This window comes from Mizuhopecten yessoensis, unplaced genomic scaffold (genome assembly GCF_002113885.1).
Source record: "Mizuhopecten yessoensis strain PY_sf001 unplaced genomic scaffold, ASM211388v2 scaffold715999, whole genome shotgun sequence".
Classification (NCBI taxonomy): domain Eukaryota; kingdom Metazoa; phylum Mollusca; class Bivalvia; order Pectinida; family Pectinidae; genus Mizuhopecten; species Mizuhopecten yessoensis.
In genome coordinates, this window is record NW_018479897.1 from 12906 (window position 1) to 40589 (window position 27684).

Below are 27684 nucleotides of genomic sequence, written 5' to 3' on the forward strand. Positions count from 1 at the left end.
CAACAACATAGTATATGTGTTGTAACACAAACCAACAACATAGAATATGTATTGTAACACAAACCAACAACATAGTATGTGTGTTGTAATATAAACCAACAACATAGTATATGTGTTGTAACACAAACCAACAACATAGTATATGTGTTGTAATATAAACCAACACCTCTAATTGCATATGTACATGTTACAGGAGAGGAAAAATGCACGGCCAGACCGGGGTTCGAACCCGGGACCTTCCAAACTCTAGGCAGATGATCTATCAGTTGAGCTACCTGGTTGCCAACGATCGACCCAGTCCAGTTCCACAACACATACATAAGATTTACCACAATAAATACCAAATTTGTATCTGATGGATTCCCCTTAATACTTCAAAATCAATTTATTTTCAAATTGTCAAAACAAAAATTGTATGTTTAACTGCAAAACCATCATACCTTATCTTTATGCTGACCAGCTGGTATATAGTATCTGTATTACAGAGGAACCACTACACCCAGGTCACGAAAATCCACCCATGGTTACTCACCTCTCCTCGGACTGAGTCGGGACTACTGACCACAGCCGACTCTAACACAGACGGGTGTTCTATCAGTGAACTCTCCACCTCAAATGGCCCTATTCTGTACCTGTTAGACAAAGGTGGGGTAAACTGTAAATATACTTATTTGGTATTGGCTATATCTAGGAAGGTTGCATGGTATTAAAGACAAAGGTGTATATATTCTGTATTTAGAGACAAGTCTATATTTTCTTTGTATTGGTTATATCTAACAAAATTAGTACCAAGCTATCTATCCATAGTCCCACACCTCCATGCAAACCACAACATAACAAATAAACAAAGGGTCATAACTCTGTATATAAGGAATTAAGGAAAAGACTTTCATAATGTTCGAATGTAACTTATGCCCAAACTTTTTGCCTTTGTCAAGAAATATGTTTAAACTAAACTAAATGTGATTTCAGTGTGTGATTCTCTTCGATGTAAAAGAAAAACTTGATACAAAATTTGGCAATTACATGCGACAGGTTCCATGAGTTACAAATTATGTCCCAGTGAAACTAATGTACAGAGAACAAAAGGCTATAACTTCACACATATTGGGGCAGGACACTTACAAATTGTGTATTCAAGGAATCTTTTGCCATATAAACATTGACCCTTCAACAATAAACAAACTTTTACCAGTTTTTATTTTGCCCTCATTCTAGAAACATAATTAATAATTTATCATATTACATTTTTGCCTTGTAATAAAAACTGTGAGTAAAATGGCAAATATCAAACTATGGCTAACATTTCCTTGTATGGTCTTCACCTACCCTGATGTGAGGATGACATCATCAGCTCGTCCAATGAACCACACGTATCCGTCTTCGTCAATCTTGGCACGATCTCCCGTCAAGTAGTATCCACCCTGGAACACTGAGGCTGTACGATCCGGATCGCCCTGGCATCAATAACATAACACACGTCAGAGTAACTATGCTACACATTGTAAGATAAGATTGATCAATAAAGCTTGTAATTATTAATTATACATCTAGTTCACTTTAACAGTTCCTAATAGTGATATTTACCACATAGCCAGAGAAGAGCCCTATGGGGCGGTAGTTGTTGGTATTGATTCCGATGTTACCCTCTGTGTTTGGTGGTAATTCTACCCCATTGTCGTCCACAATCTGCAAAACAATTAATGAGAATAAAAGTACATAACTTAATACAACTATTCCTGATAAAGACATTCTAAGAATTTCTCCTTTTATAAATTTCCATCACTCTCTCTTAAAATACATTATATAGCATTATATATAGGAACAGTTGCTCCAAAGATACTTTCTTTGTCTAACCCTCTCCATAAAGATACCCTACATACGTACCTTTAAGTCAATCCCTGGGGCAGCTTTCCCCATAGATCCTGGTCTGTTCTCCATCATAGGATATGTTCCACATAGAAAGGTCTGTAAATCAACAGATTCAGTTTGATTTAAGTTAATGGTTATGAGACATGAAACATGCTTATGAATCAAGACAAATTTGACCATCTCTGTTGATAGAGTGAAGTAGGTGAGACATACAATCTCTGACCATACAAAGTAAGGAAGAAAGTGTGACCTAATGTGTCTGGCTGACCATACACAGCTAGAGAGTAAGAGAGATTACGTTAATTGTAAGGTAGTGTCGCTGAACATATAGAGTAAGTTAATTGCGATATACAATCTCTACCTATCAGAATTGATAGGTAATTAACTGTGACATAACATCTATGTCTATAGAGATAGAAGGTTAATTGTGACACACGATAGGTGTCTATGGAGAAAAAGTTAATTGTGTCCCACGATAGCTAGGTGTCTAGGGAGAAAGAGTTAATTGTGACACCCAATAGCTAGGTGTCTTTGGAGAATAAGTTAATTGTGACACACGATAGGTGTATACGGAGAAAAAGTTAATTGGGACACACGATAGCTAGGGGTCTATGGAGAAAAAGTTAATTGTGACACACGATAGCTAGGTGTCTATGGAGAAAGAGTTAATTGTGACACACAATAGCTAGGTGTCTTTGGAGAAAAAGTTAATTGTGACATACGATAGGTGTCTATGGAGAAAAAGTTAATTGTGACACACGATAGGTGTCTATGGAGAAAAAGTTAATTGTGACACACGATAGCTAGGTGTCTATGGAGAAAAAGTTAATTGTGACACACGATAGGTGTCTATGGAGAAAAAGTTAATTGTGACACACGATAGCTAGGTGTCTATGGAGAAAAAGTTAATTGTGACACACGATAGGTGTCTATGGAGAAAAAGTTAATTGTGACACACGATAGCTAGGTGTCTATGGAGAAAAAGTTAATTGTGACACACGATAGGTGTCTATGGAGAAAAAGTTAATTGTGACACACGATAGGTGTCTATGGAGAAAAAGTTAATTGTGACACACGATAGGTGTCTATGGAGAAAAAGTTAATTGTGACACACGATAGCTAGGTGTCTATGGAGAAAAAGTTAATTGTGACACACGATAGGTGTCTATGGAGAAAAAGTTAATTGTGACACACGATAGGTGTCTATGGAGAAAAAGTTAATTGTGACACACGATAGGTGTCTATGGAGAAAAAGTTAATTGTGACACACGATAGGTGTCTATGGAGAAAAAGTTAATTGTGACACACGATAGGTGTCTATGGAGAAAAAGTTAATTGTGACACACGATAGCTAGGTGTCTTTGGAGAAAAAGTTAATTGTGACACACGATAGGTGTCTATGGAGAAAAAGTTAATTGTGACACACGATAGGTGTCTATGGAGAAAAAGTTAATTGTGACACACAATAGGTGTCTATGGAGAAAAAGTTAATTGTGACATATACTATAGAGTAGGATAGTTGTAACGTACTGTTTCTGTCTGACCGTAGCCCTCGTACAAGTCCAGTCCTGTCCCTGTTTTCCACTCCTGCAGCAGCTCTGGGTTCTATGTCACACAAACAGAAAGTTCTTCAGAGAATACCTTAGTTGAATGCTGTGCATGTGTGTACTGATATCTATATGTGTTCTCAATGATATCACAGAATAGCCAAAAGTTCCCAATATTAATACAGAATAAAAACTGCTTCAAGGTTTGGCTTTCTATTTCGTCTGGTTTATAACAGGAGCACATGTACAGGAAATTTACAAAACGTGACACTCATTTAAACTGTGAAATGTTAGCTTATCCTCAGTTATTACCTCATAAACAAGACAAAGGGTCTGATAAAACATAACAGCAACATATTTTGTATTCATTTAAAGCTTAAACTACAGATTATTAATAAACAATTATGTGTGAATCAACAAGAAAGTCTAATTTTGCATAGATTGGTAAATATAATTATGTTCACATCAATTGCCATGAGAACTGTGCCCACATTAACAAATTAGCAATGGAGTTATGTAGTGATCAATCCAATGAGCCAGATTTGAATAAATCTGATGGTAAAACAGTACACATTGTAGGACAATGTACAAACCACAGGTTCCCCAGCACTGACACAGTGTAGCTTCCCATGTTTGTACTGACGGAGTGGGTGCTGGACCAGGAACCTCACTGCTGTGGGAGCAGCACAAAACACACTGATGGCTGGCTTTGTCTCCAATATCTACAACACAGAGAATTGAACCCTATAACACAGACATAAAACACACTGATGGCTGGCTTTGTCTCCAATATCTACAACACAGAGGATTGAACCCTATAACACAGACATAAAACACACTGATGGCTGGCTTTGTCTCCAATATCTACAACACAGAGGATTGAACCCTATAACACAGACATAAAACACACTGATGGCTGGCTTTGTCTCCAATATCTACAACACAGAGGATTGAACCCTATAACACAGACATAAAACACACTGATGGCTGGCTTTGTCTCCAATATCTACAACACAGAGGATTGAACCCTATAACACAGACATAAAACACACTGATGGCTGGCTTTGTCTCCAATATCTACAACACAGAGGATTGAACCCTATAACACAGACATAAAACACACTGATGGCTGGCTTTGTCTCCAATATCTACAACACAGAGGATTGAACCCTATAACACAGACATAAAACACACTGATGGCTGGCTTTGTCTCCAATATCTACAACACAGAGGATTGAACCCTATAACACAGACATAAAACACACTGATGGCTGGCTTTGTCTCCAATATCTACAACACAGAGGATTGAACCCTATAACACAGACATAAAACACACTGATGGCTGGCTTTGTCTCCAATATCTACAACACAGAGGATTGAACCCTATAACACAGACATAAAACACACTGATGGCTGGCTTTGTCTCCAATATCTACAACACAGAGGATTGAACCCTATAACACAGACATAAAACACACTGATGGCTGGCTTTGTCTCCAATATCTACAACACAGAGGATTGAACCCTATAACACAGACATAAAACACACTGATGGCTGGCTTTGTCTCCAATATCTACAACACAGAGGATTGAACCCTATAACACAGACATAAAACACACTGATGGCTGGCTTTGTCTCCAATATCTACAACACAGAGGATTGAACCCTATAACACAGACATAAAACACACTGATGGCTGGCTTTGTCTCCAATATCTACAACACAGAGGATTGAACCCTATAACACAGACATAAAACACACTGATGGCTGGCTTTGTCTCCAATATCTACAACACAGAGGATTGAACCCTATAACACAGACATAAAACACACTGATGGCTGGCTTTGTCTCCAATATCTACAACACAGAGGATTGAACCCTATAACACAGACATAAAACACACTGATGGCTGGCTTTGTCTCCAATATCTACAACACAGAGGATTGAACCCTATAACACAGACATAAAACACACTGATGGCTGGCTTTGTCTCCAATATCTACAACACAGAGGATTGAACCCTATAACACAGACATAAAACACACTGATGGCTGGCTTTGTCTCCAATATCTACAACACAGAGGATTGAACCCTATAACACAGACATAAAACACACTGATGGCTGGCTTTGTCTCCAATATCTACAACACAGAGGATTGAACCCTATAACACAGACATAAAACACACTGATGGCTGGCTTTGTCTCCAATATCTACAACACAGAGGATTGAACCCTATAACACAGACATAAAACACACTGATGGCTGGCTTTGTCTCCAATATCTACAACACAGAGGATTGAACCCTATAACACAGACATAAAACACACTGATGGCTGGCTTTGTCTCCAATATCTACAACACAGAGGATTGAACCCTATAACACAGACATAAAACACACTGATGGCTGGCTTTGTCTCCAATATCTACAACACAGAGGATTGAACCCTATAACACAGACATAAAACACACTGATGGCTGGCTTTGTCTCCAATATCTACAACACAGAGGATTGAACCCTATAACACAGACATAAAACACACTGATGGCTGGCTTTGTCTCCAATATCTACAACACAGAGGATTGAACCCTATAACACAGACATAAAACACACTGATGGCTGGCTTTGTCTCCAATATCTACAACACAGAGGATTGAACCCTATAACACAGACATAAAACACACTGATGGCTGGCTTTGTCTCCAATATCTACAACACAGAGGATTGAACCCTATAACACAGACATAAAACACACTGATGGCTGGCTTTGTCTCCAATATCTACAACACAGAGGATTGAACCCTATAACACAGACATAAAACACACTGATGGCTGGCTTTGTCTCCAATATCTACAACACAGAGGATTGAACCCTATAACACAGACATAAAACACACTGATGGCTGGCTTTGTCTCCAATATCTACAACACAGAGGATTGAACCCTATAACACAGACATAAAACACACTGATGGCTGGCTTTGTCTCCAATATCTACAACACAGAGGATTGAACCCTATAACACAGACATAAAACACACTGATGGCTGGCTTTGTCTCCAATATCTACAACACAGAGGATTGAACCCTATAACACAGACATAAAACACACTGATGGCTGGCTTTGTCTCCAATATCTACAACACAGAGGATTGAACCCTATAACACAGACATAAAACACACTGATGGCTGGCTTTGTCTCCAATATCTACAACACAGAGGATTGAACCCTATAACACAGACATAAAACACACTGATGGCTGGCTTTGTCTCCAATATCTACAACACAGAGGATTGAACCCTATAACACAGACATAAAACACACTGATGGCTGGCTTTGTCTCCAATATCTACAACACAGAGGATTGAACCCTATAACACAGACATAAAACACACTGATGGCTGGCTTTGTCTCCAATATCTACAACACAGAGGATTGAACCCTATAACACAGACATAAAACACACTGATGGCTGGCTTTGTCTCCAATATCTACAACACAGAGGATTGAACCCTATAACACAGACATAAAACACACTGATGGCTGGCTTTGTCTCCAATATCTACAACACAGAGGATTGAACCCTATAACACAGACATAAAACACACTGATGGCTGGCTTTGTCTCCAATATCTACAACACAGAGGATTGAACCCTATAACACAGACATAAAACACACTGATGGCTGGCTTTGTCTCCAATATCTACAACACAGAGGATTGAACCCTATAACACAGACATAAAACACACTGATGGCTGGCTTTGTCTCCAATATCTACAACACAGAGGATTGAACCCTATAACACAGACATAAAACACACTGATGGCTGGCTTTGTCTCCAATATCTACAACACAGAGGATTGAACCCTATAACACAGACATAAAACACACTGATGGCTGGCTTTGTCTCCAATATCTACAACACAGAGGATTGAACCCTATAACACAGACATAAAACACACTGATGGCTGGCTTTGTCTCCAATATCTACAACACAGAGGATTGAACCCTATAACACAGACATAAAACACACTGATGGCTGGCTTTGTCTCCAATATCTACAACACAGAGGATTGAACCCTATAACACAGACATAAAACACACTGATGGCTGGCTTTGTCTCCAATATCTACAACACAGAGGTTTGAACCCTATAACACAGACATAAAACACACTGATGGCTGGCTTGAACATGCCTTGAAGCATAACCCTAACCCACCCATCCACCAAAACTTGTCCTTGAAGCATAACAAATACACAAACAAACAGAAAATGTGCAGTGCGAATAATTCGGTCTTGGTGATGTTCACTTCAAGGTCAATTAGATGGTTATTAGATGTATACTAAAGAAGTATGTTTTTATTCAACACATGCTTTCTTTCAGTGTAACCTAGGTCATTATTTTTGTAATGCCTCTGCCAGAAGTCGAACCTGGGACCTTTGACTTACTAGTCTTACGCTCTACCCAATGAGTTAAAGAGAAATTCTTCCTAGCCCAGTCGGTAGGAAGTGGCTGGTATTTTACCAGGGTGACATCATCATTATGTAATTCCAGTGTGAGAATTTTTATTTGTTATGACTGTCAATTTTGAACCAGTCGTTTTTACAACTCTTACACCAAGAGAAAATGGAAGAATATGAAAAGCAACCTCCTGTGTTCTGACACTTTTACTCCTGTAAAATTGACAGTGCTACTCTCCCCAGACTTACCTTAAGTGTTGATACCGGGTCAAACTTGTCTGTGTTGTGGGCAAAAACACAGGAGCCCTGTAACCAGGGAGCAAAAAGGCTGCTCCAGGCCGACTTGGCCCATCCCGTGTCTGACATATTCCACACCACATCTTGTTCCGTTGTCTGCAGGAAGTACCTGCATGTATAGATAGTAAAAACCATGTAGAATATTACCAGATATCTAAGTCAGATGTCCATAAAGTATGGTGTTGCTGAGGTCAGATGCCTTAATTATATAAAGTCATGTGTCCTTATAAGGTAATTAGATAACCATAAAGTCAGGTGTCTTTATATTGTCAGGTGTCTCGTAAAGTACATTACAGGTACACTTTCACTGCCTATGATTTCAAGAGGTTGTGTCTTAATTCCATATACATGCACAGAATAAACACTGATAATCAAAACCCAAATTATGCCAATTTTCAATTATTCAAACCTAGATCTTGTCACCCAATACACTGCTTGTTCTAATACTGAATGATCAGTATCTCTGAATTAACACTTATCTGAACGACCAGTATCTCTAAACTAACACTTATCTGAACGACCAGTATCTCTGAACTAACACTTATCTGGGTTACTATTATCAATAATTAGCTCTCCACTGTATATTTCGGGTATAGGATTTATATTAACAGGTTATTTCTTCATTGCTTTTACTTCAGTTGTTGCATGGGGAGTAGCAGATCAATGTTTGTCTTCTGGAATTTCTACACAAAAGAAATCCCTATACTCAGCTTCTCAAATTTATATGCAGTACATGTATCAAGCTAGGATATACCCCAGTAGTTAACAGGTCATCAGGCCAGTGCACAAAGTTTGAAAGACAGGGAATGGAACAGAAAACGATTTGAGTGTTTGATGTTTACCTTGCTGTGATGATGTTACCGTATCCATAGCTACCGTGGGTGTGCTGAGCCATCTTGGGAGACCCTGTTGTTCCGCTCGTAAAAAACACTGTCATTGGATCATTGAATTTTGATTTTACTGTCTACAATTGGAAAATAAAGATATATATAATTTCAAAATAAGTTCGTTTCTAACCCTAAGAAAATACATCATCATTCTATAGAAGAAGGTGATATACACTACCTGCTTATCAATCTCACAAACATGGAAATCTTACTTTGTACTACTGTTAATTTTAAACAATATATTATTTAATTTTATAAATGGTCATACCTGAAATTCATCACTGGCTTTAGACAGCACATCTTCAAAGTTAAGCCAACCAGGCCTATTGGAAATACACAAAACAAGGTATTTAACAAGCATCATCTGTTTCACCTTTAAAGTAAAAAGAAACTAATACTGGTACAGTGACGATTTAGTGGGATACACTTTTCTATGGTGAATCATTCAATATTGAAGTATACATCGTTCCTATCTGATAATTGTGGTTCCAAAAATCTACTATAAAGGATTAGTCTCTATGAACAGGTTTGACTGTACACATTCTTACAAACCCCCTTTTTTAGTTCACCTGGCCCGAAGAGTCAATATTTTACTTTAAAAAACTTCTTGTTAATGACCAAAAGGCCCAGGGTGATGATATTTGGCAAGTAGCATGCTGGGATGAAGGGCTACCAAGTTTGTTCAAATGAATGACCTTCACTCATATTCAAGGTCACAGGGGTTAATTGTCCTAAAAATTCTTCTCCTGAATAACCAAAAGATGTAATGATCTTGTTTGACTTTCAAGGTCACAGGGGTCAAAGGTTTTAAAATCTTTCAACAGTTTCTTTTGAATGACTCTTAGTCATAAATACTGATATTTTGCCTGTAGCTTTATTTTAGATCACTTTTAAGGTTACAAGTGAGAGATCAATACCAGGTGAGCGATGCAGGCCCATTGGGACTCTTGTTTATAACTTCTAATAAAGAAAAATTTGGAACAATAAGATGGAAGATAGGCTCACCAATTTGCTTTCAGAATTGAAAGTTACATTTCCGACTTTTGCAAATACTTTTATTCTTCTTAACAGTCATTTTAATGGTCTTTTTGTGTTATTTATTAGAGGTAAACAAGATAGAAATTGATGGGACATTAAGACATTTTCTGTGAAAACTAAACACTTTTAGTAAACATCATTCATAAACACCACATATCAATCCACCCTTATCATATCACAACAAAACTTTTCACAGAATGCTTGGTTAATTGTTTTACATAAACCAATGGACCCCTTCCTGGTCATTAAAACAAATAATCCTGTAGAGTTTATAATTTTCACATGTGATTAATAGAACATGATAAAAAAGAGTATAAAGAGTATAAAAAGCAAAAGCTCCTTAAAATGTACATACATCTAACAGAAAACATGTACATACATCTAACAGAAAATATGTACATACATCTAATAGAAAACATGTTTTAGGAATATATGTATCAACTGAAATGTGACATTAGCAAAATGATATTAAATGGAATTAGTTGTATTAACTAGCATTTACTCTATATATCTACCTTGATTCTGACCTACTGCCAACATGATATTAAGTGGAATCCAATATCTAGTGCCTACTCTGTGTATCTACCTTGTTTCTGACTTAATATCAACACAGTGTAAGGTGGATCTATTGCATCATGTTATTACTTTTTCTTCTTTATTCTATATATCTACCTTGTTTCTGATCTACTGCCAACAAAAACTTTGGATTTCAGTGAAGGGCACTCATCTGCAATCTGCAAATAAAATCAAAGGGATAAGCTTTTGTAATCATCAGTATTATTGGTTTGGGCTAAGACAGACAGGTATTTGTGTTGTGGTGATGGCGTGATGGCGTGATGGAGGTTGTTGGTCGGTATGGTAGGATGGGTGTTTAATACTGAAGTGGGATGATGAAGAAGTTGACCCCTTGTACATGACACTGTAAGTACGATGTCTGACCTTGTCCACGTTGTCCATCGACAGTCTGTCCGCCACTATACACTTGGCCCCCGATAGCTGGATACGGTGTTTGATGTCCTTTGGACGCAGTAACACTGTTCCTGCACTCAGTATCAAACCTATAAATAAAACTGTGCATTAGTGATCATACAAACACTCGCGCTATTAAGCTATTCAGGAAAATCCTAAAATGAAGACCTTCTACACAATGAAGAATGTAAGTGATGTCAGGTGACTTAATATTACCCGCTCTTATTGCTGCCACATTGACGAACCACCACTCCGGGACTCGCGGAAGGATGAGGATGAGCTTATCCCCGGGGTCAAGGCCACACTTGTGGATAAGCACATTGGCTGTCCTAAAACAAAAATCATGTACTTGGTGTAACAGTAGGTATCCCAGTCACAAAGTACCTAGCCAGTGATTTTAGAAATATAACTGTATACATTGTATATAATACTATTAAATGAAAAATAGGAACATAAAAAGTTATATATACTTAACTATTAGTAACAAGAACCAGGTTGATATTCGGATCACCATACATGTATTAAAAAGTATATGGTCAATTAGGTATATTTATCACTGTACATGTATATGTATTTATAGGAAAATTGTCAATTAAATTTATTACTATACATGTACATGCATTAAAAGGTAAGTATTCATTTGATTTAATCACAATGCATATATTTACATTTAAATTAACAGTGTTATGTTGATCAACAAATACCAGTATGCATTTACAGGTAAATTCAGTGGATTTTTAGTATGTTGTAATTACAGGTAAATTGCCAAATGATTTTATCACTGTAAATATACCTACAGGTAAATTAACAATTAACTTAATCAAGAATTGTTACAGGCAAATTGTCAGTTGATATTACCAATGTCTTTTGAAAACCTGAAGAGCTTATAGAAGACAGACTTTGGTAAGACCCCTTGTGCTACTATCGGAGTCAACAAGAGTGATTAATGTAAGCTGATATAAGTTGTTTTGCAATTGTTCTAACATAAAGTTTTCTTTTTTTTAATGCTTTAGCAACCATGGTAACAAGCATCCTGTCAAGTAACCAGTTAAGGCAACCCAATACCTCTTTGACACAGTAGACAGATCCTGAAAGCTCCAAGTGCGGTCTTCGCCCTCATCGTTTGTTATCCATAAAGCAGGATTGGATGATTGCCGTGCTCCTGTCTGATACAAACGTCAAATCATATCAAAATTAGCTGAGATATAATTTCCAAACTACCTGTAATGCTTTACACATAATACAAAATGAAGTTGTAAAATGTGCTATTATACATTGATAAACTTGTTATAATATAGACTGTTGGCTGTTGATATTATCATACATACTGATGGATGTGCATTGTCTCACCTTCTCTAGTGCTGCCCATCTGTCAATTGCATCTCCAGCAAAATTATAGTACTCAGGGAGGTTTTCTTTCCTGGATTGACTTTCCATCCACTTTCTATGCCATTCATAATCCTCAAATCTTTCATGAGAGTCTATTATTTGATTTCCGTAAGTCCTACAACCATGAAAACCCAACAATGACCTTGACCTTTCACTGTGATAATTTCCTCTGGCCACAGAGGTACCCACACCCGGGAGCAGTGCCCTCAAACACAGATGCATCTGAGGACCCAGTGCTGTTAACCTCATGTTGTCTGTGTGAACACTGTCTACATGTACCTACAGCCCAGTGTCCAACAGGGTTACCAGGTCTACCTGTAATGACACAAAACACACATAAAGGGTACCAGGTCTACATGTAATGACACAAAACACACATAAAGGGTACCAGCTCTACCTGTAATGACACAAAACACACATAAAAGGAACCAGGTCTACATGTAATGACACAAAACACACATAAAGGGTACCAGCTCTACCTGTAATGACACAAAACACACATAAAGGGTACCAGGTCTACCTGTAATGACACAAAACACACATAAAAAGTTACGGACTCATATAGCAAAAGAAAACACCAACAGAGTAGGGGCCTCACACAACATAGTTATGATGCTAGGCCTCTTACAAAACAGGTGTACTGGACAGAATAGTGGCCTCATTAAACATAATAATGTCACCCTGGTAAAATACCAGCTGCTTTCTACTGACTCAGCTAAGGAGAATTTCTCTTTCAGTAGAGCATCCGACTAGTAAACCAGAGGTCTTGGGTTTGATCCCTAGGGGAGGCTCAGGCACTAAAAAGATAAGGACTTGGGTTAGATAATGGTTCCCATGTAGAAACTCAGGAAACATTGACAAAAATACTCAGGAATACTTCCATAAGAATTACTATGACGACTGGAAACTCCGGACAAATTCTTTCCAGGAAGGGGAGTATGTCAACAAGGTAAATTACTAGCTGCTTCCTACCAACTCGGCTCAGGTGAATTTCTCTTTACCTTTCTAGGTAGAGCATCAGACTCTAATATAAGCCAGAGGTTCTGGGTCCAATCATCAGAGGAGGCATTTAAAAAAAATTGACCTCTGTTAAATACATAAACTATAGGGGCCTCGTACCAGACATACATATACAGTTAGGGGCTTCATAAACATGCATACAGTATATTTATAAGGGTATCATACAACATGTACATAGATACACGGTAGAAGCTGACACAAGTCTAATTAATATATATGCTGCAGGATTTCAAACAACGTTTTGCTTATACTTTGAGAAATTCCATGACTATTACAAGATACATGTGCTTACATTGCACTTAACTACATGTACTTGTCTAAGAGTTTTTCTCCCTGTAAATTTCAGTTCTTAATAAGAACGGGATATAAGGTCTACAGTAGCTAGCAACAATACCCTGTGTGGCAGATTTTAATTGTACATAGGATTATGGTCGCCTTCAAGCTTCAAGATTCCCTTTAGCTCAGTGGTAGAGTGTCCGACTAGGAACCTAGGGATCGTGGAAGCACACTATTCTCTTACCTGTTACACCCTGTATTATGATTCCTTGAGTTATTAAAAGTTATGGTTATAATCCAGGACAACCTTTTATATTCAATAGGTTTATGTTTCCAATTGCATAGTGAGTATTGCACAGCACAGTAAACAGCTATGCACTAACAGTTACCCATTTCAATATGTAAAGCTGTTCTGTGATTCAAATAGAACTTAAAAGCATCCATAATAAACTTTATCATCATTCATGAATGTAATTTTGAGAGATATTTTATCTATACATTCATAAGCATAAATCCATTAAATGACATCTACAGGTACATTATGACAAGTACGAGATACCGCCTTAATCATAGAAAAAAGGCGTATGCACGTAATAAAACACCATCTCTCCGTATACTATTTATTCAGTGTCAACAAAACGTCACGTAAGTTACCTATACGTTAGATGTACTCGATGAGGTCAAAGCGAAAGTAGATTTCAGTTTACCCCGTTCTGATCGCTGATTCTACATTACAGTACGGTGCTTTTTGGACCTTGTCCAATAAGAATGAAGCAAATTATTTAAGACTTATCAAACTATGTAATTTAAATGGAAAAGAACAATTGCAAAATCTAAACCAACAAAATCATTTCGAACATTTCCACTTACTTCAGTCCGCAACTTCTTATCATTCAACCAAGAGTTGTCGTTCCTTTCTCACATCCGCCTAAGACTTTGGGGCGCTTGCGTTTAGAAAGTTGAAATGGTCCAGTTGGGTCAAAAACTGAGGCCACCACATATTGCCAGCATATGTATAACGGTAGGGATCGCTCAAATCGCACAGGAGTATTTACCAAATAAATACGGATTGAACTGCGTTTTTTCCCCGTTCATTCATTAAAAACAAAAATAATTTTGATTTTGCTATATATATGTACTATTCACTACTAATTTATAGTTAATATATGTATATGCATGTTTCAGTTCGTACAAAATTTTCATATTTCAGTCAAGTTATCTTTCTAATCAATGCTATGTACATTGTATGTTTTATGACGTGCTATCTTAGTCCGTGGTATTATTCTATGAAAGCTGTAATGAATATTTACAAAACACTGTGATGACAGATATCACAGTATAGGTTTCGTTTCAAGACAACCAAAAAGGTAGAGTATATTGTTTACTTTCTATAATTCCTTGACACATTGTTATCCTAGTGTTGTCAATTCATAGTCGTTTGTATATCGGATACAATCCTTTATTACTTTGATACAATGCCATTCTATGGTTCCGATAACTGACGACAGGCTTGCAGAATACATATATACATTACATTGTATAGGAGGCACGGTATAGTCTAACGTTAGTGGTAGGACGCGACGCCGGGCTCGTGACCGGAGTCACGGCACGGCGTTGTATCCTTGAGCAAGATATTTTGCTCCGCTTGTTCCAGTCTACTCAGCTGTAAATGAGTACGTGGTTCAATGATAGAATTGTTGAATGCTAGCTGTGAGCGCCGAAATGGCAGCTCCGGCTGTATGCTCCCCAGGGAGTTGAGAAAGGTATTGGCTGGTTGCAATAATTTGTGTACCGCTTTGAGACGACCTAGGAACTAGGTTGTGATAAAGCGGTATATATAAGAACCTCGAATTATTATTATTTTTATAAGTATACATAATACGTAAGTGTACCGTATACATATACTGTGTTAGCGGGTGTTGTGCGGAAATTGTGCGTGCAGGACGGATATGAGTCAGACCGGGATATAAGTTCGGATAACAAACGCGATTAATTTGATTGATACTTAGCCGAGTTGAGAAATGTTTCATCAAAAATCCATTCTTTTGAGTTAATGATTATATGCGGAGTTCAGAAAAAAAATGAGTGTTGAGAATTTATTTTTGGTATAATGGTTTGGTTTAGTGGAGTTCAGGAGTTGACAGGACCTGGCGACTGCCTCACGAAGGTCTCGAACCCACGACCCTGTAGTGGAGGGATAGCTATAGTTGTAGCAGAGTGTCCGACACCTAATTGACAACCTGGCAATCGCAGCCCCACAATATTAGGAAGAAGAGAAAGACAGAAAAAAAGAATGAAGATAACATGATAACCATTAAACTTGTTTAATGGTCTAAGTTATGTTTTGTCAGAGTAATTATTAATTAGCATTTCATAGAGAAGAGATAGGGATATGTCTAAATTATCTTTCGTATTAATTAAACAGAAGCACTCAATCAAACCCCCTACTCTAGTTAAACATGCGGGTTAACCCTTGTAAAACAAAATCCTGTTACTTATGAACATCGTAATCATGTCAACTATAGATAAAAGAGTCGGGGTGACTGAATTGTGAATATCGTATCATGTCAGTTGTATTAGATAATAGAGTCGGGGTTAGTGAACGCATCGTGATAACACAGATAGGGTGATTACCACGTGTAGGTACAAGGTGTAGATATGTTTTAGTGTGAATCGTAAGTAAACGAGGAATACTGTGTCACCAACCTATACGTAATGAAAAGGTCTTCGTCCAGGGTGAGTGCACCGCTAAGTAGAAATTTGCTAAGAGCTATAGTTGTTTAAAATCATATGAATGCATTGTTCAATAATTCTATTCAAGTTGACTAGGTTATCATTCATAATTCGTGTTCAAAATCTGCAACTTATCGACTGAATAAGGAAATAATATTTTCGCTCAGTTTCGCTCAGTTGACATCAATGGTAAGCCGGGGCTTGTATAGATGTATCTTCTTCTCTACTTAATAGTATAACGTACTTTCGCGTACTATTGACTTCTGGTTGCTATTTACAAATGTTATTTCATTAACGCGTAGTAAGTATGACAACGTAACTTCACAAATAAGAAATGCCGTCACGTAAATAGCACGCATTTTTGTTGTAAATGTTTGCAATGTATGCATTGTTGTTTAGCGGATACCCGTAACTGTAGCAACAGTTGCAGACATCACCTATATTTATATAAAATAATACCTACGTTACCGTGTTATAGTTATATAAGCGTGTATGATATAACAAATTTCACAAAGATATAAACATCGTAATGCTACTGATTCACAGTAATGTAGATAGTGTATTTTAAGAGAGATTTAGATTGGTGAAGAAACGATGGATTTATAACCTTTTATATATTTTTACCGTTGATAACCGTACTGCTATGTGGAGTAAAATGATGATAACAGCAGCTAAATGACATGATATTCACGTTTTCTTGTAACGGATGACCGTACACACAGCACAGGGATGATCGAACAGACAGTACAGAAATGACCGTACACTCAATACATGGATAATCGTTCACACAGTACAATGATGATCGTACATACAATACAGGGATGACCGTACACACAGTACAGGGATGATCGTACACAAAGTATAGGGATGTTCGTACACACTGTACATGGATTATCATATATATAGTACATGGATGACCGTACACACAGTACATGAATGATCGTACACAAAGTATAGGGATTGCAGTACACACAGTACAGGGCTGATCGAACACAAAGTATAGGGATGACCGTTCACAAAGTATAGGGATGACTGTACATACAGTAATGGGATGATCGTTCACAAGGTTTAGGGATGACCTTACACACAGTAAGGGGTGACTGTACACACAGTAAGGGATGACCGTACACACAGTAAGGTGTGACTGTACACACAGTAAGGGATGACCGTACACACAGTAAGGGGTGACCGTACACACAGTTAGGGGTGACTGTACACACAGTACGGGATGACCGTACACACAGTAAGGGATGACCGTACACACAGTAAGGGATGACCGTACACACATTAAGGCATGACCGTACAGGCAGTAAGGGATGACCGTACACACAGTAAGGGATGACCGTACACACAGTAAGGGATGAATGTACACACAGTAAGGGATGACTGTACACACAGTAAGGGGTGACCGTACAAACAGTAAGGAATGACCGTACACACAGTAAGGGATGACCGTACACACAGTAAGGGATGACCGTACACACAGAAAAGGATGACTGTACACACAGTAAGGGATGACCGTACACACAGTAAGGGATTAGTCGTTTCGGGACTTTTTTCGGGTCGTTTCGGGACATGTCAAAAGTCGTTTCGGGATTTTTCATTTTTTTGTATGTTCCGTAGATACCATTGTCTTTTTTCCTTAAACATATTTTAATGTCAACTAAACGTAAACAATCGATTGGATACAAATTATTACAACTTATCATAGACTTCTCCCTTCATACATTTACCATTTCATGATTTTAATGACTCATGAATAAATATATATAATACAAGATACAAGAAGCTTTATTTAGTGTCGTATATATAATATTCATACAGACACAAATACACAACATAAAAACATCGTTCAAACTATATTGCTGGATTTGATGAATTAATTCACATGTATAAAATACATTCTACCTGTTTCACGTTTTTTACTTTCATGAAATTTAATTTCAATATAGCAAAAACAAAATGCTTAAAACATTGTTAGAATCAATGTTAATTCATTCGTCTCTTAATGTCAATAACAATAACGGAGAATAAAGTGAATTGAAAACATATCTTTACAATATCAAACAAGGAATTCCTCTATATAGTTCCTCTATATCTGTATTTAGTAATGAGATTAGTTTCATCAGGTAACAACATACTGTCAGTCGGGTAAATGTTGGTAGGTATCCCCTCAAGCACTAGCAATCTGTTAAACACTATAATGATCACAAGCACGGGAAGGTCATGATACAGGTCATAGACCATAATTGTGTATTTACATGACTTTTTATGAAACGGGAGTGAAATGTTAATTATAAGTGAAAATTGCATATGTCCCGAAACGACTTGATTAAGTCCCGAAACGACTAGCATTTGCAGGGGCGTTTCTAGGATATTTGATATTTTGATTTTTATAATCAAAAAATTGTTAGACCTTTTTTTTGCTAAAAAACATAAAATAATTGTGAAATGCACTAATGTAATTGTTCCTGACTTGGAGCATGTATATTTTATAGTTAAAGTGTCAGGGTTTGACATTTTTTATGCCGAATTCTCTCCATTAATTGTCTATGGTATATTAAAATGATTGGATGGATCTTAACAGCAGTAAACCAATAACGAGAAATTCCAAATTCTAGGGTATAATAGTCCTAGGCCAGGATTTTATAAACGGGAGGCGTACTTACGGTTGCCCTGGTAGAGGGTCCATGGGGAAGCTCAGAAGCTCCTGGATTTCAACAATTTTTCAATACAATATTAGCAGATTACGATATTTTTGTTGTTGTTTTTGTTTTGAAAAGGCCCATTACGCCCTCATCTGGACCCGCCCCTGATTCGTACAGACTATAGTTTACCTGTAATTAAATCCTATTGTTCTCTAACTGACACCAAATCTCACCTAGCATACATCCGAACACCTTACCTGTATATAGGAAAATACCAAATGTATGTTACGTAAGACGACACCCCAACGAGAGGCCCATGGGTCTAAACGGTCACCTGCAGAGTACTACAGTATTTATTTTTGTTGTTGAAATGTGAATAAAGCAGAGAAAATGATGTCAATCATCCCTACTAATTTGAGTAAAAAATAGTTAAGTATAACGTTAAGTTAAGTTTGTCATGACTATGAGTTGATCATTCTAAGTTTCAGTTAAATCGGCCTATTGAAACTTGATTTTAAGTTTGAAATAATTATTATTTTCAAAATGGCGGCCATATTGGATTTTTGATCAGCGCAAAAAAAAATAAAAATAAAAAATGCCAGGACTATGAGTCGATCACTCCTACCAAGTTTCAATGATTTAATCAGGCCAGTAAAACTTGATTCACTGTAAGTTTTTTTTCAAAATGGCGGCCGTGGCGGCCACATTGGTTTTCTGATCGCCCTGAAAAATAACAACACTTGGTCAGGGAGATGTTAGTACACTTTGACAGTATTTCAGCTTAAGTTGAAAATGTAAAATGTTAACGGACGACGCACGCTGACTGAAGAAGACGGATAGCAAAATAGGCCACTTGAGCTAAAGCTCAGAGACAGATGACCTAACAAAAACCAAGTACATGTGTATCGTCCCGTTCTGAGTACACGTGTACTATGTCAGGTCTCAGATTGACTAGATCGAGTTTATGTTTTAAACAAAAAGTAAATTCTGTTGAGACCAAGAATTGAAAAGTGGCGTGAATTACAAAATATTCTGGTTACAAATAGCTCTACCAATGTAATTCAGGGAACCATTCCGTGATGCTGTATGCTGAACGATTCTATATTGTAAATTTGGATACGGGTGGGAGGTGAGACAGAACATTTAGCCGTGGTCACGCATTGCCTGATACACCCATCAATCATTGTTAGAGATTTTGTTATTTATATATCATTAACGTATGGCTTAGTAACAGACTAGAAGTACCATATCAATAGTGTTCTTATATATATACTCACTATAGTAACACGGGTAACGTACGTGGACAACCTCTCACCCCTTGACCATTATGTCTTGGATCGATCTACTTTAGATTTCATAACAAAATATACACACGTGTGTGATTTCTGTATGTGAGTGCACGTGGGGTAGTCTTTATCGGGAGGTAGACGGTAGCAGTGAGTTATGTCGGGGAACAACCCAAGTAGTGGTCTGCGGGAACAATTCTCTCTCAATGGCATACCTTTGAATGACAACAAAGTTCACACACAGGAACACTTGGTAGCTAGCAATGGCAGCAAAGGCTACGGCACTGACCATGTGGTTCACGTCAACAGTACGACCAAGGCCGGGTCAACTATCACTGCCCACAACATTTGCTACACTGTCGACGTTTCATCCAAACCTTGCTGTGGGTCTATGGTGAAGAAGGATATCCTAAAAAATATCGAGTAAGTACTAATGCTGTGACCTGTAGACGACCCCCTTTGCATACATTTTTGTATGTAAATACCTGGGTCATCATGACTCGACTCTCGAGCCTGAATTCATTCATAGATACGTATACACACATATATTTAGTAGATATGGTTCCATGAAACATCTCGATCAAGATTATTTTCTTTGCTGATATTTTCACAAAGTGGAAATTTTACCCTAGTGAAGGGAAATGTTTTTTTCAACTTTAAATCTGACATTGGCAGTTAAGAACCATCAACAAGATTCAAAGTTAACCCCAAGCATTTTTTGCAATTGCTTGGCAAGTTCCACAATTTTACCAAGTGAATGAAGGTTTATATAAAAAGTACTTTGCCAACCCCCAACAACATGTAAAAAAACGGGCTGTGACTGCATACAATGTATACCTGGAGATCCATTTCCCCATCTATATACAGCTACCTCTGTTTTACTCTGAGCTATTATGTTCTGTGGATACCCTACAGCCCCTCTCCCTAGTGGCTACATTATGTACGTATGATGACTACCTCCGGTGACCTCTCCCCTCTATGTACAGTGTCTACCTCAGGTCACCTCTCTCCACTCTATGTACTGTGTCTACCTCGGGTCACCTCTCATCCCTTTAGTGTCTACCTCCGGTGACCTCTCCCCTCTATGTACAGTGTCTACCTCAGGTCACCTCTCTCCACTCTATGTACTGTGTCTACCTCGGGTCACCTCTCATCCCTTTATGTACAGTGTCCACCTCAGGTCACCTCTCTCCCCTCTATGTACTTAATCTACCTCGGGTCACCTCTCATCCCTTTATGTACAGTGTCCACCTCAGGTCACCTCTAATCCCATTTATGTACAGTGTCTACCTCAGGTCACCTTTCTCCCCTCTATGTACTGTGTCTACCTCAGGTCACCTCTCACCCCTTTATGTACAGTGTCTACCTCAGGTCACCTCTCTCCCCTTTATATACAGTGTCTACCTCAGGTCACCTTTCTCCCCTCTATGTTCTGTGTCTACCTCAGGTCACCTTTCTCCCCTCTATGTACTTTATCTACCTCAGGTCAACTCTCTCCCCTCTATGTTCTGTGTCTACCGCAGGTCACCTCTCTCCCCTCTATGGACTGTGTCTTCCTCAGGTCACCTCTCTCCCCTCTATGTACTGTGTCTAACTCAGGTCACCTCTAACCCCTCTATGTACTTTATATACCTCAGGTCACCTCTAACCCCTCTATGTACAGTGTCTACCTCAGGTCACCTATCTCCCCTCTATATACTGTGTCTACCTCAGGTCACTTCTCTCCCCTCTATGTACAGTGTCTACCTCAGGTCACCTCTCTCCCCTCTATGTACTTAATCTACCTCAGGTCACCTTTCTCCCATCTATGTACTGTGTCTACCTCAGGTCACCTCTCTCCACTCTCTCCACTCTATGTACTGTGTCTACCTCAGGTCACCTCTAACCCCTCTATGTACAGTGTCTACCTCAGGTCACCTATCTCCCCTCTATATACTGTGTCTACCTCAGGTCACCTCTCTCCCCTCTATGTACAGTGTCTACCTCAGGTCACCTCTCTCCCCTCTATGTACTTAATCTACCTCAGGTCACCTTTCTCCCATCTATGTACTGTGTCTACCTCAGGTCACCTCTCTCCCCTCTATGGACTGTGTCTACCTCGGGTCACCTCTAACCCCTCTATGTACTGTGTCTACCTCAGGTCACCTCTCTCCCCTCTATGGACTGTGTCTACCCCGGGTCCCCTCTAACCCCTCTATGTACTGTGTCTACCTCAGGTCTCCTTTCTCCCATCTATGTACTGTGTCTACCTCGGGTCACCTCTTTCCCCTCTATGTACTGTGCCTACCTCAGGTCACCTCTCTCCCCTCTATGGACTGTGTCTTCCTCGGGTCACCTCTAACCCCTCTATGTACTGTCTCTACCTCAGGTCACCTCTCTCCCCTCTATGTACTGTGTCTACCTCAGGTCACCTCTCTCCCATCTATGTACTGTGTCTACCTCAGGTCACCTCTTTCCCCTCTATGTACTGTGTCTACCTCAGGTCACCTCTCTCTCCTCTATGTACTGTGCCTTCCTCAGGTCACCTCTTTCCCCTCTATGTACTGTGACTACCTCAGGTCACCTCTCTCCCCTCTATGTTTTGTGACTACCTCAGGTCCCCTCTCTCCTCTATGTACTGTGTTACCCATCCTAGTTATATGAGATGATAAACACACATGTACCGTATGTGTTGTTATGCCTAAATGGCCATGATAATGCAATTTTGTATTTCTACACCTTTCAAGGTTAGTTTGTCCTTCATATTTTCTCATTGACATCTTCTTCAGGCAGAGTTTGATAAAACTGGCCCTACGTCAATGATCACTCGTTCTAAACGGGTTTTACCTTTATTTAGTCTCATACACCCCTTTTGATGTTGTCATCTCTTATGTTGAATTTGTTCCTCCTATAGCTGTTCTAGTGACTCCATTTAAGAATCCATCAACCGGGATGGACTGAACTGACCAACCCTATTACTTATAGCTATCAAGCACACATTGGATCTCATTCTCAATGTATTTATTCATATAGTCTGACTTGGTGCCTTATCCCTAAAAGGCCAAAATGGGGTAATTATAGTAAACTTTTAAAAAACTTTGTCATAGGTTTAGTTCTGTCATATATGGCATGTATATATATAGGCTCAATATGTACTTTTAGCCTACTATCATCAGACGGCGGGCTTTTCAAAATACCCTGTGTCCGGGTCGTCGTTTGTCCGTCTATCATTAAACAATAACCATTAAGGCTATTTCTCAGAACAAACGGGGGAGGAGGGATAATTTTCAAATTTCACATGAAGGTTCCTTATGGTAGCTTCTATTATTACACGTCAAATTTTGGGACAAGATAGCTGACATGCAGCCGTCTTGAATTTTGAGAGATTTAGTTTGTAAGTGTTATTTCTCTCAAAGAACTGGATGAACCTTTCTTAAACTTTACATTAAGATTTCCCATGGTCCTTATAGTTATGTATATCAAATCTTGGGACTGATTAGAAAACCAAGATGGGCCAAAGCCAGCCGTCTTGAATTTTGAAGGTTAAAGTTTGTTTAGTGTTATATATTTCTCAGAAAGGACTGTAGAGATATTTTTTTCAAATTTCCCATGAAAGGTTGCCATTTTTGATTACGAGACTGAGAGGTGAAGTTTGGAAGTGCATGCTTTTTCTCTGAAAGAACTATAGGGATCTTTCTGAGAGGAGGTTTCCCTTGGTCTGTAGTATTTTGAGAATTAGAACTTATCATCGCTACTTTTCAAAAAGTACTTGTTTGATCTTTTTAAAATTTCACATGTATAGCTACATGTAGGTTCCCAATAATACGTCTTTGTGCATGCAAGCCTCAATTTGAGACTGATTGGAAACACAGGATGGCCACCAGACATCAATCTTGAATTTGGACAATTCTCACACTTTCTCAAGAGGTACTAGACAGATCTTTATCAGTTTCATATGTTGGTTTTCATAGATCTATAAGTTGAGCATGTTTCATTTTGAGGCTGATCAGAAAAAAGAAATGTTGTCAGGTAACCATCTTGGATTTTCAAATTCAAATTCAAATTCTTTATTTCATCTTGAGCATATATACATCTCATCGATTCAAAGGAAAATTTCATAATGTCCATTGAAAATCAGCACAGACTGTAAGATACAATCAGCATATGGAATTTATGATTTAAATACAGGTGTTTTTATGAACTAAGAGCTCGCAAATCAAACTAGTTAGAAGCCAACACATGATATATGTACTTACCCAGGTTAGTTAATTCTTTGATATTACCGGTTGATAAAAAAATGATTAATTTATAGACAGAGGGATTAACACGATAATATAATTGAATATATTTACTTCTTAGTTCACTGAAGGAGGGTCATTTTAGAACGAAGTAAAATTTGTCTTCTATATCATTTTTACAGAAAGAACAAAGTCTTAAATAAGAGGAATTTTTCTATGCCTTCCAGTTTCTATTAAAAGATTGTGTGAAGACAAGTCGTATTTTGACAGTTCCAGTTTGTTGTCATTATTTCTAAAGAAGTACCGGACAGATCTTTCTCAAACATATTTAGGTTCCATTTGTTACATATTAGGTACTTTGTGCTGGTAAGTAGGTCAAACAATGACCTCACTTTGAAAGAACAGTGAAAAGTAACCACGAGGTGCATTTACCGTTACATGACTCAGTCCAATAGATTATCTTATATAGAACCATGTAGATGATACAATGATGGTGGGCGCCAAGATTCCTCTGGGATCTCTTGTAAATTAATCCTGTTATGATTTTTATCCTATAGCATCAAACTATACGAGTATCATTTCTTACACTTTGCTTATCTTTCAATCTTTAGTGGGATCTTCAAACCAGGGATGAATGCCATTCTTGGGCCTACTGGAAGTGGAAAATCATCGTAAGTGTTTTCTTTTAATTATTTTGTGTAGGATTTGTTTCAGTTTAAAGATATTATGAAAGTAATTGTTTATATAGGGGTTCACTTCAGTGGTACCATTTTTATGTTGGCAGTGTTATCATTTCTACTCTGATACTCATATGGCCCTGTATTACTTCCAGTGTCATGTTTAAGAAATAAACAAAAAATTTCATCCATGGCGGGTGGGGGTGTTAATTTTTCATCACACGTCAAACAACTGACTTGTTTTATGCATGTAACATTACACATGTGACTAAGGAACATGGCACATGTTACTAAGGAACATGGCACATGTTACTAAGGAACATGGCACATGTTACTAAGGAACATTACACATGTTACTAAGGAACATGGTACATGTTACTAAGGAACATTACACATGTGATGAAGGAACATTACACATGCTACTAAGGAACATGGCACATGTTACTAAGGAACATGGCACATGTTACTAAGGAACATGGCACATGTTACTAAGGCAAAGGCAAATTTTATGATTATTGTAGTAAGATAGCATGTTTAAGTACATACTTAGGGGTTAACTTGATACACATGTACCTAGCTAGCTCTGTCTATAGATTGTACCGGGCAAAGTTTAAATGACTGGTCAACCGTTCACATTCCTGTTTAATGATTGAAAGCAATAGTATAAACACCTTCACTAGACCAGAACGGGATCCGATGTGGTTTACAAAGAGTGTATTTACTGGCCATGGTGTATAGAAAGGGAAAACTAGTTCAGATAACATAATAATCAGAGTTCAGATTAGCCAGGGTTTATATTACAATGAACTATATGTAAAGAAGATTATTTTGTCAAGTTTAGACAAAAATTTGGATGGACAGTCCGGTTTTCACAGATTACACTGAAATACATGTAAAATATTCATTACAGATTACTAGATGTTCTGGCAGGAAGGAAAGACCCCTCAGGTCTGAGTGGAGATATATTGATTGATGGCGCACCACCACCCGATAACTTCAAGTGTATGGTGGGATATGTTGTACAGGTACATTGTTGTTATGCTTTTTAATACTGAAGTGGCACTAGACTGGGCCAATCCTCGGCCACCAGGTAGATAAATTGGTAGAGCGTCGTCTAGAGTTTGGAGGGTCCTAGGTTCGAACCCCGGTCTGGATGTGCATTTCTCCATCTCCTGTTACAGTGGTGCCTGTGACCAACATTTGTTATACCCTTTGCAAGGCAGTGCATTTTCCATTTCCTGTTACAATACTAGTGTAGCTAGCTGTCTGAGTTAATACTATAATGATAACTGTAGAGGCTGTCTGAGTTAATATACTACAAGGATAACTATATAGGCGGACTGAGTTAATACTATAATGATTACTATAGAGACTGTCTGTGTTAATACTATAATGATAACTGTAGAGACTGAGTTAATACTATAATGATAACTATAGAGACTGTATGAGTTAATAATATAATGATAACTATAGAGGCTGTCTGAATTAATACTATAATGATAACTATAAAGGCTGACTGAGTTAATACTATAATGATAACTATAAAGGCTGACTGAGTTAATACTATAATGATAACTATAGAGGCGGACTGAGTTAATACTATAATGATAACTATAGAGGCTGTCTGAGTTAATACTATATTGATAACTATAGAGGCTGTCTGAGTTAATACTATAATGATAACTGTAGAGGCTGTCTGAGTTAATACTATAATGATAACTATAGAGGCTGTCTGAGTTAATACTATAATGATAACTATAGAGGCTGTCTGAGTTAATACTATAATGATAACTATAGAGGCTGTCTGAGTTAATACTATAATGATAACTATAGAGGCTGTCTGAGTTAATACTATAATGATAACTATAGAGGCTGTCTGAGTTAATACTATAATGATAACTATAGAGGCTGTCTGAGTTAATACTATAATGATAACTATAGAGGCTGTCTGAGTTAATACTATAATGATAACTATAGAGGCTGTCTGAGTTAATACTATAATGATAACTATAGAGGCTGTCTGAGTTAATACTATAATGATAACTATAGAGGCTGTCTGAGTTAATACTATAATGATAACTATAGAGGCTGTCTGAGTTAATACTATAATGATAACTATAGAGGCTGTCTGAGTTAATACTATAATGATAACTATAGAGGCTGTCTGAGTTAATACTATAATGATAACTATAGAGGCTGTCTGAGTTAATACTATAATGATAACTATAGAGGCTGTCTGAGTTAATACTATAATGATAACTATAGAGGCTGTCTGAGTTAATACTATAATGATAACTATAGAGGCTGTCTGAGTTAATACTATAATGATAACTATAGAGGCTGTCTGAGTTAATACTATAATGATA

General features: G+C 37.8%; 2 protein-coding genes across 5 annotated transcripts in view; one reads left to right on the forward strand and one right to left on the reverse strand.

Moving 5' to 3' along the window:
- LOC110441499 (acyl-coenzyme A synthetase ACSM3, mitochondrial-like) overlaps positions 1-14685 on the reverse strand; it is a 22598-nt gene extending 7913 nt beyond the window's left edge. Inside the window, exons 1-15 of one of the 2 annotated variants that reach the window (XM_021484666.1) lie at positions 14628-14685; positions 12423-12776; positions 12138-12238; positions 11289-11401; positions 11043-11161; positions 10776-10837; positions 9334-9388; positions 9021-9142; positions 8131-8287; positions 4013-4141; positions 3403-3459; positions 1888-1968; positions 1588-1689; positions 1330-1457; positions 533-632 (exon numbers count right to left, since the gene is read on the reverse strand). In XM_021484666.1, the coding sequence (XP_021340341.1) occupies positions 533-632; positions 1330-1457; positions 1588-1689; positions 1888-1968; positions 3403-3459; positions 4013-4141; positions 8131-8287; positions 9021-9142; positions 9334-9388; positions 10776-10837; positions 11043-11161; positions 11289-11401; positions 12138-12238; positions 12423-12710 (1614 nt within the window). In that variant the 5' untranslated portion in view covers positions 12711-12776; positions 14628-14685. Of the gene's footprint in view, positions 1-532; positions 633-1329; positions 1458-1587; positions 1690-1887; positions 1969-3402; positions 3478-4012; positions 4142-8130; positions 8288-9020; positions 9143-9333; positions 9389-10775; positions 10838-11042; positions 11162-11288; positions 11402-12137; positions 12239-12422; positions 12777-14627 lie in introns of both variants that reach the window. The other variant, XM_021484665.1, reaches the window with a different exon arrangement.
- A 1714-nt stretch (positions 14686-16399) lies between these two features.
- The window catches only part of LOC110441501 (ATP-binding cassette sub-family G member 2-like), a 38773-nt gene continuing 27488 nt past the window's right edge, over positions 16400-27684 (forward strand). For 2 of the 3 annotated variants that reach the window (XM_021484668.1, XM_021484669.1), the window contains exons 1-3: positions 19799-20847; positions 25253-25312; positions 26229-26343. In XM_021484668.1, the coding sequence (XP_021340343.1) occupies positions 20582-20847; positions 25253-25312; positions 26229-26343 (441 nt within the window). In that variant the 5' untranslated portion in view covers positions 19799-20581. Of the gene's footprint in view, positions 16494-19798; positions 20848-25252; positions 25313-26228; positions 26344-27684 lie in introns of those variants that run through there. The other variant, XM_021484670.1, reaches the window with a different exon arrangement.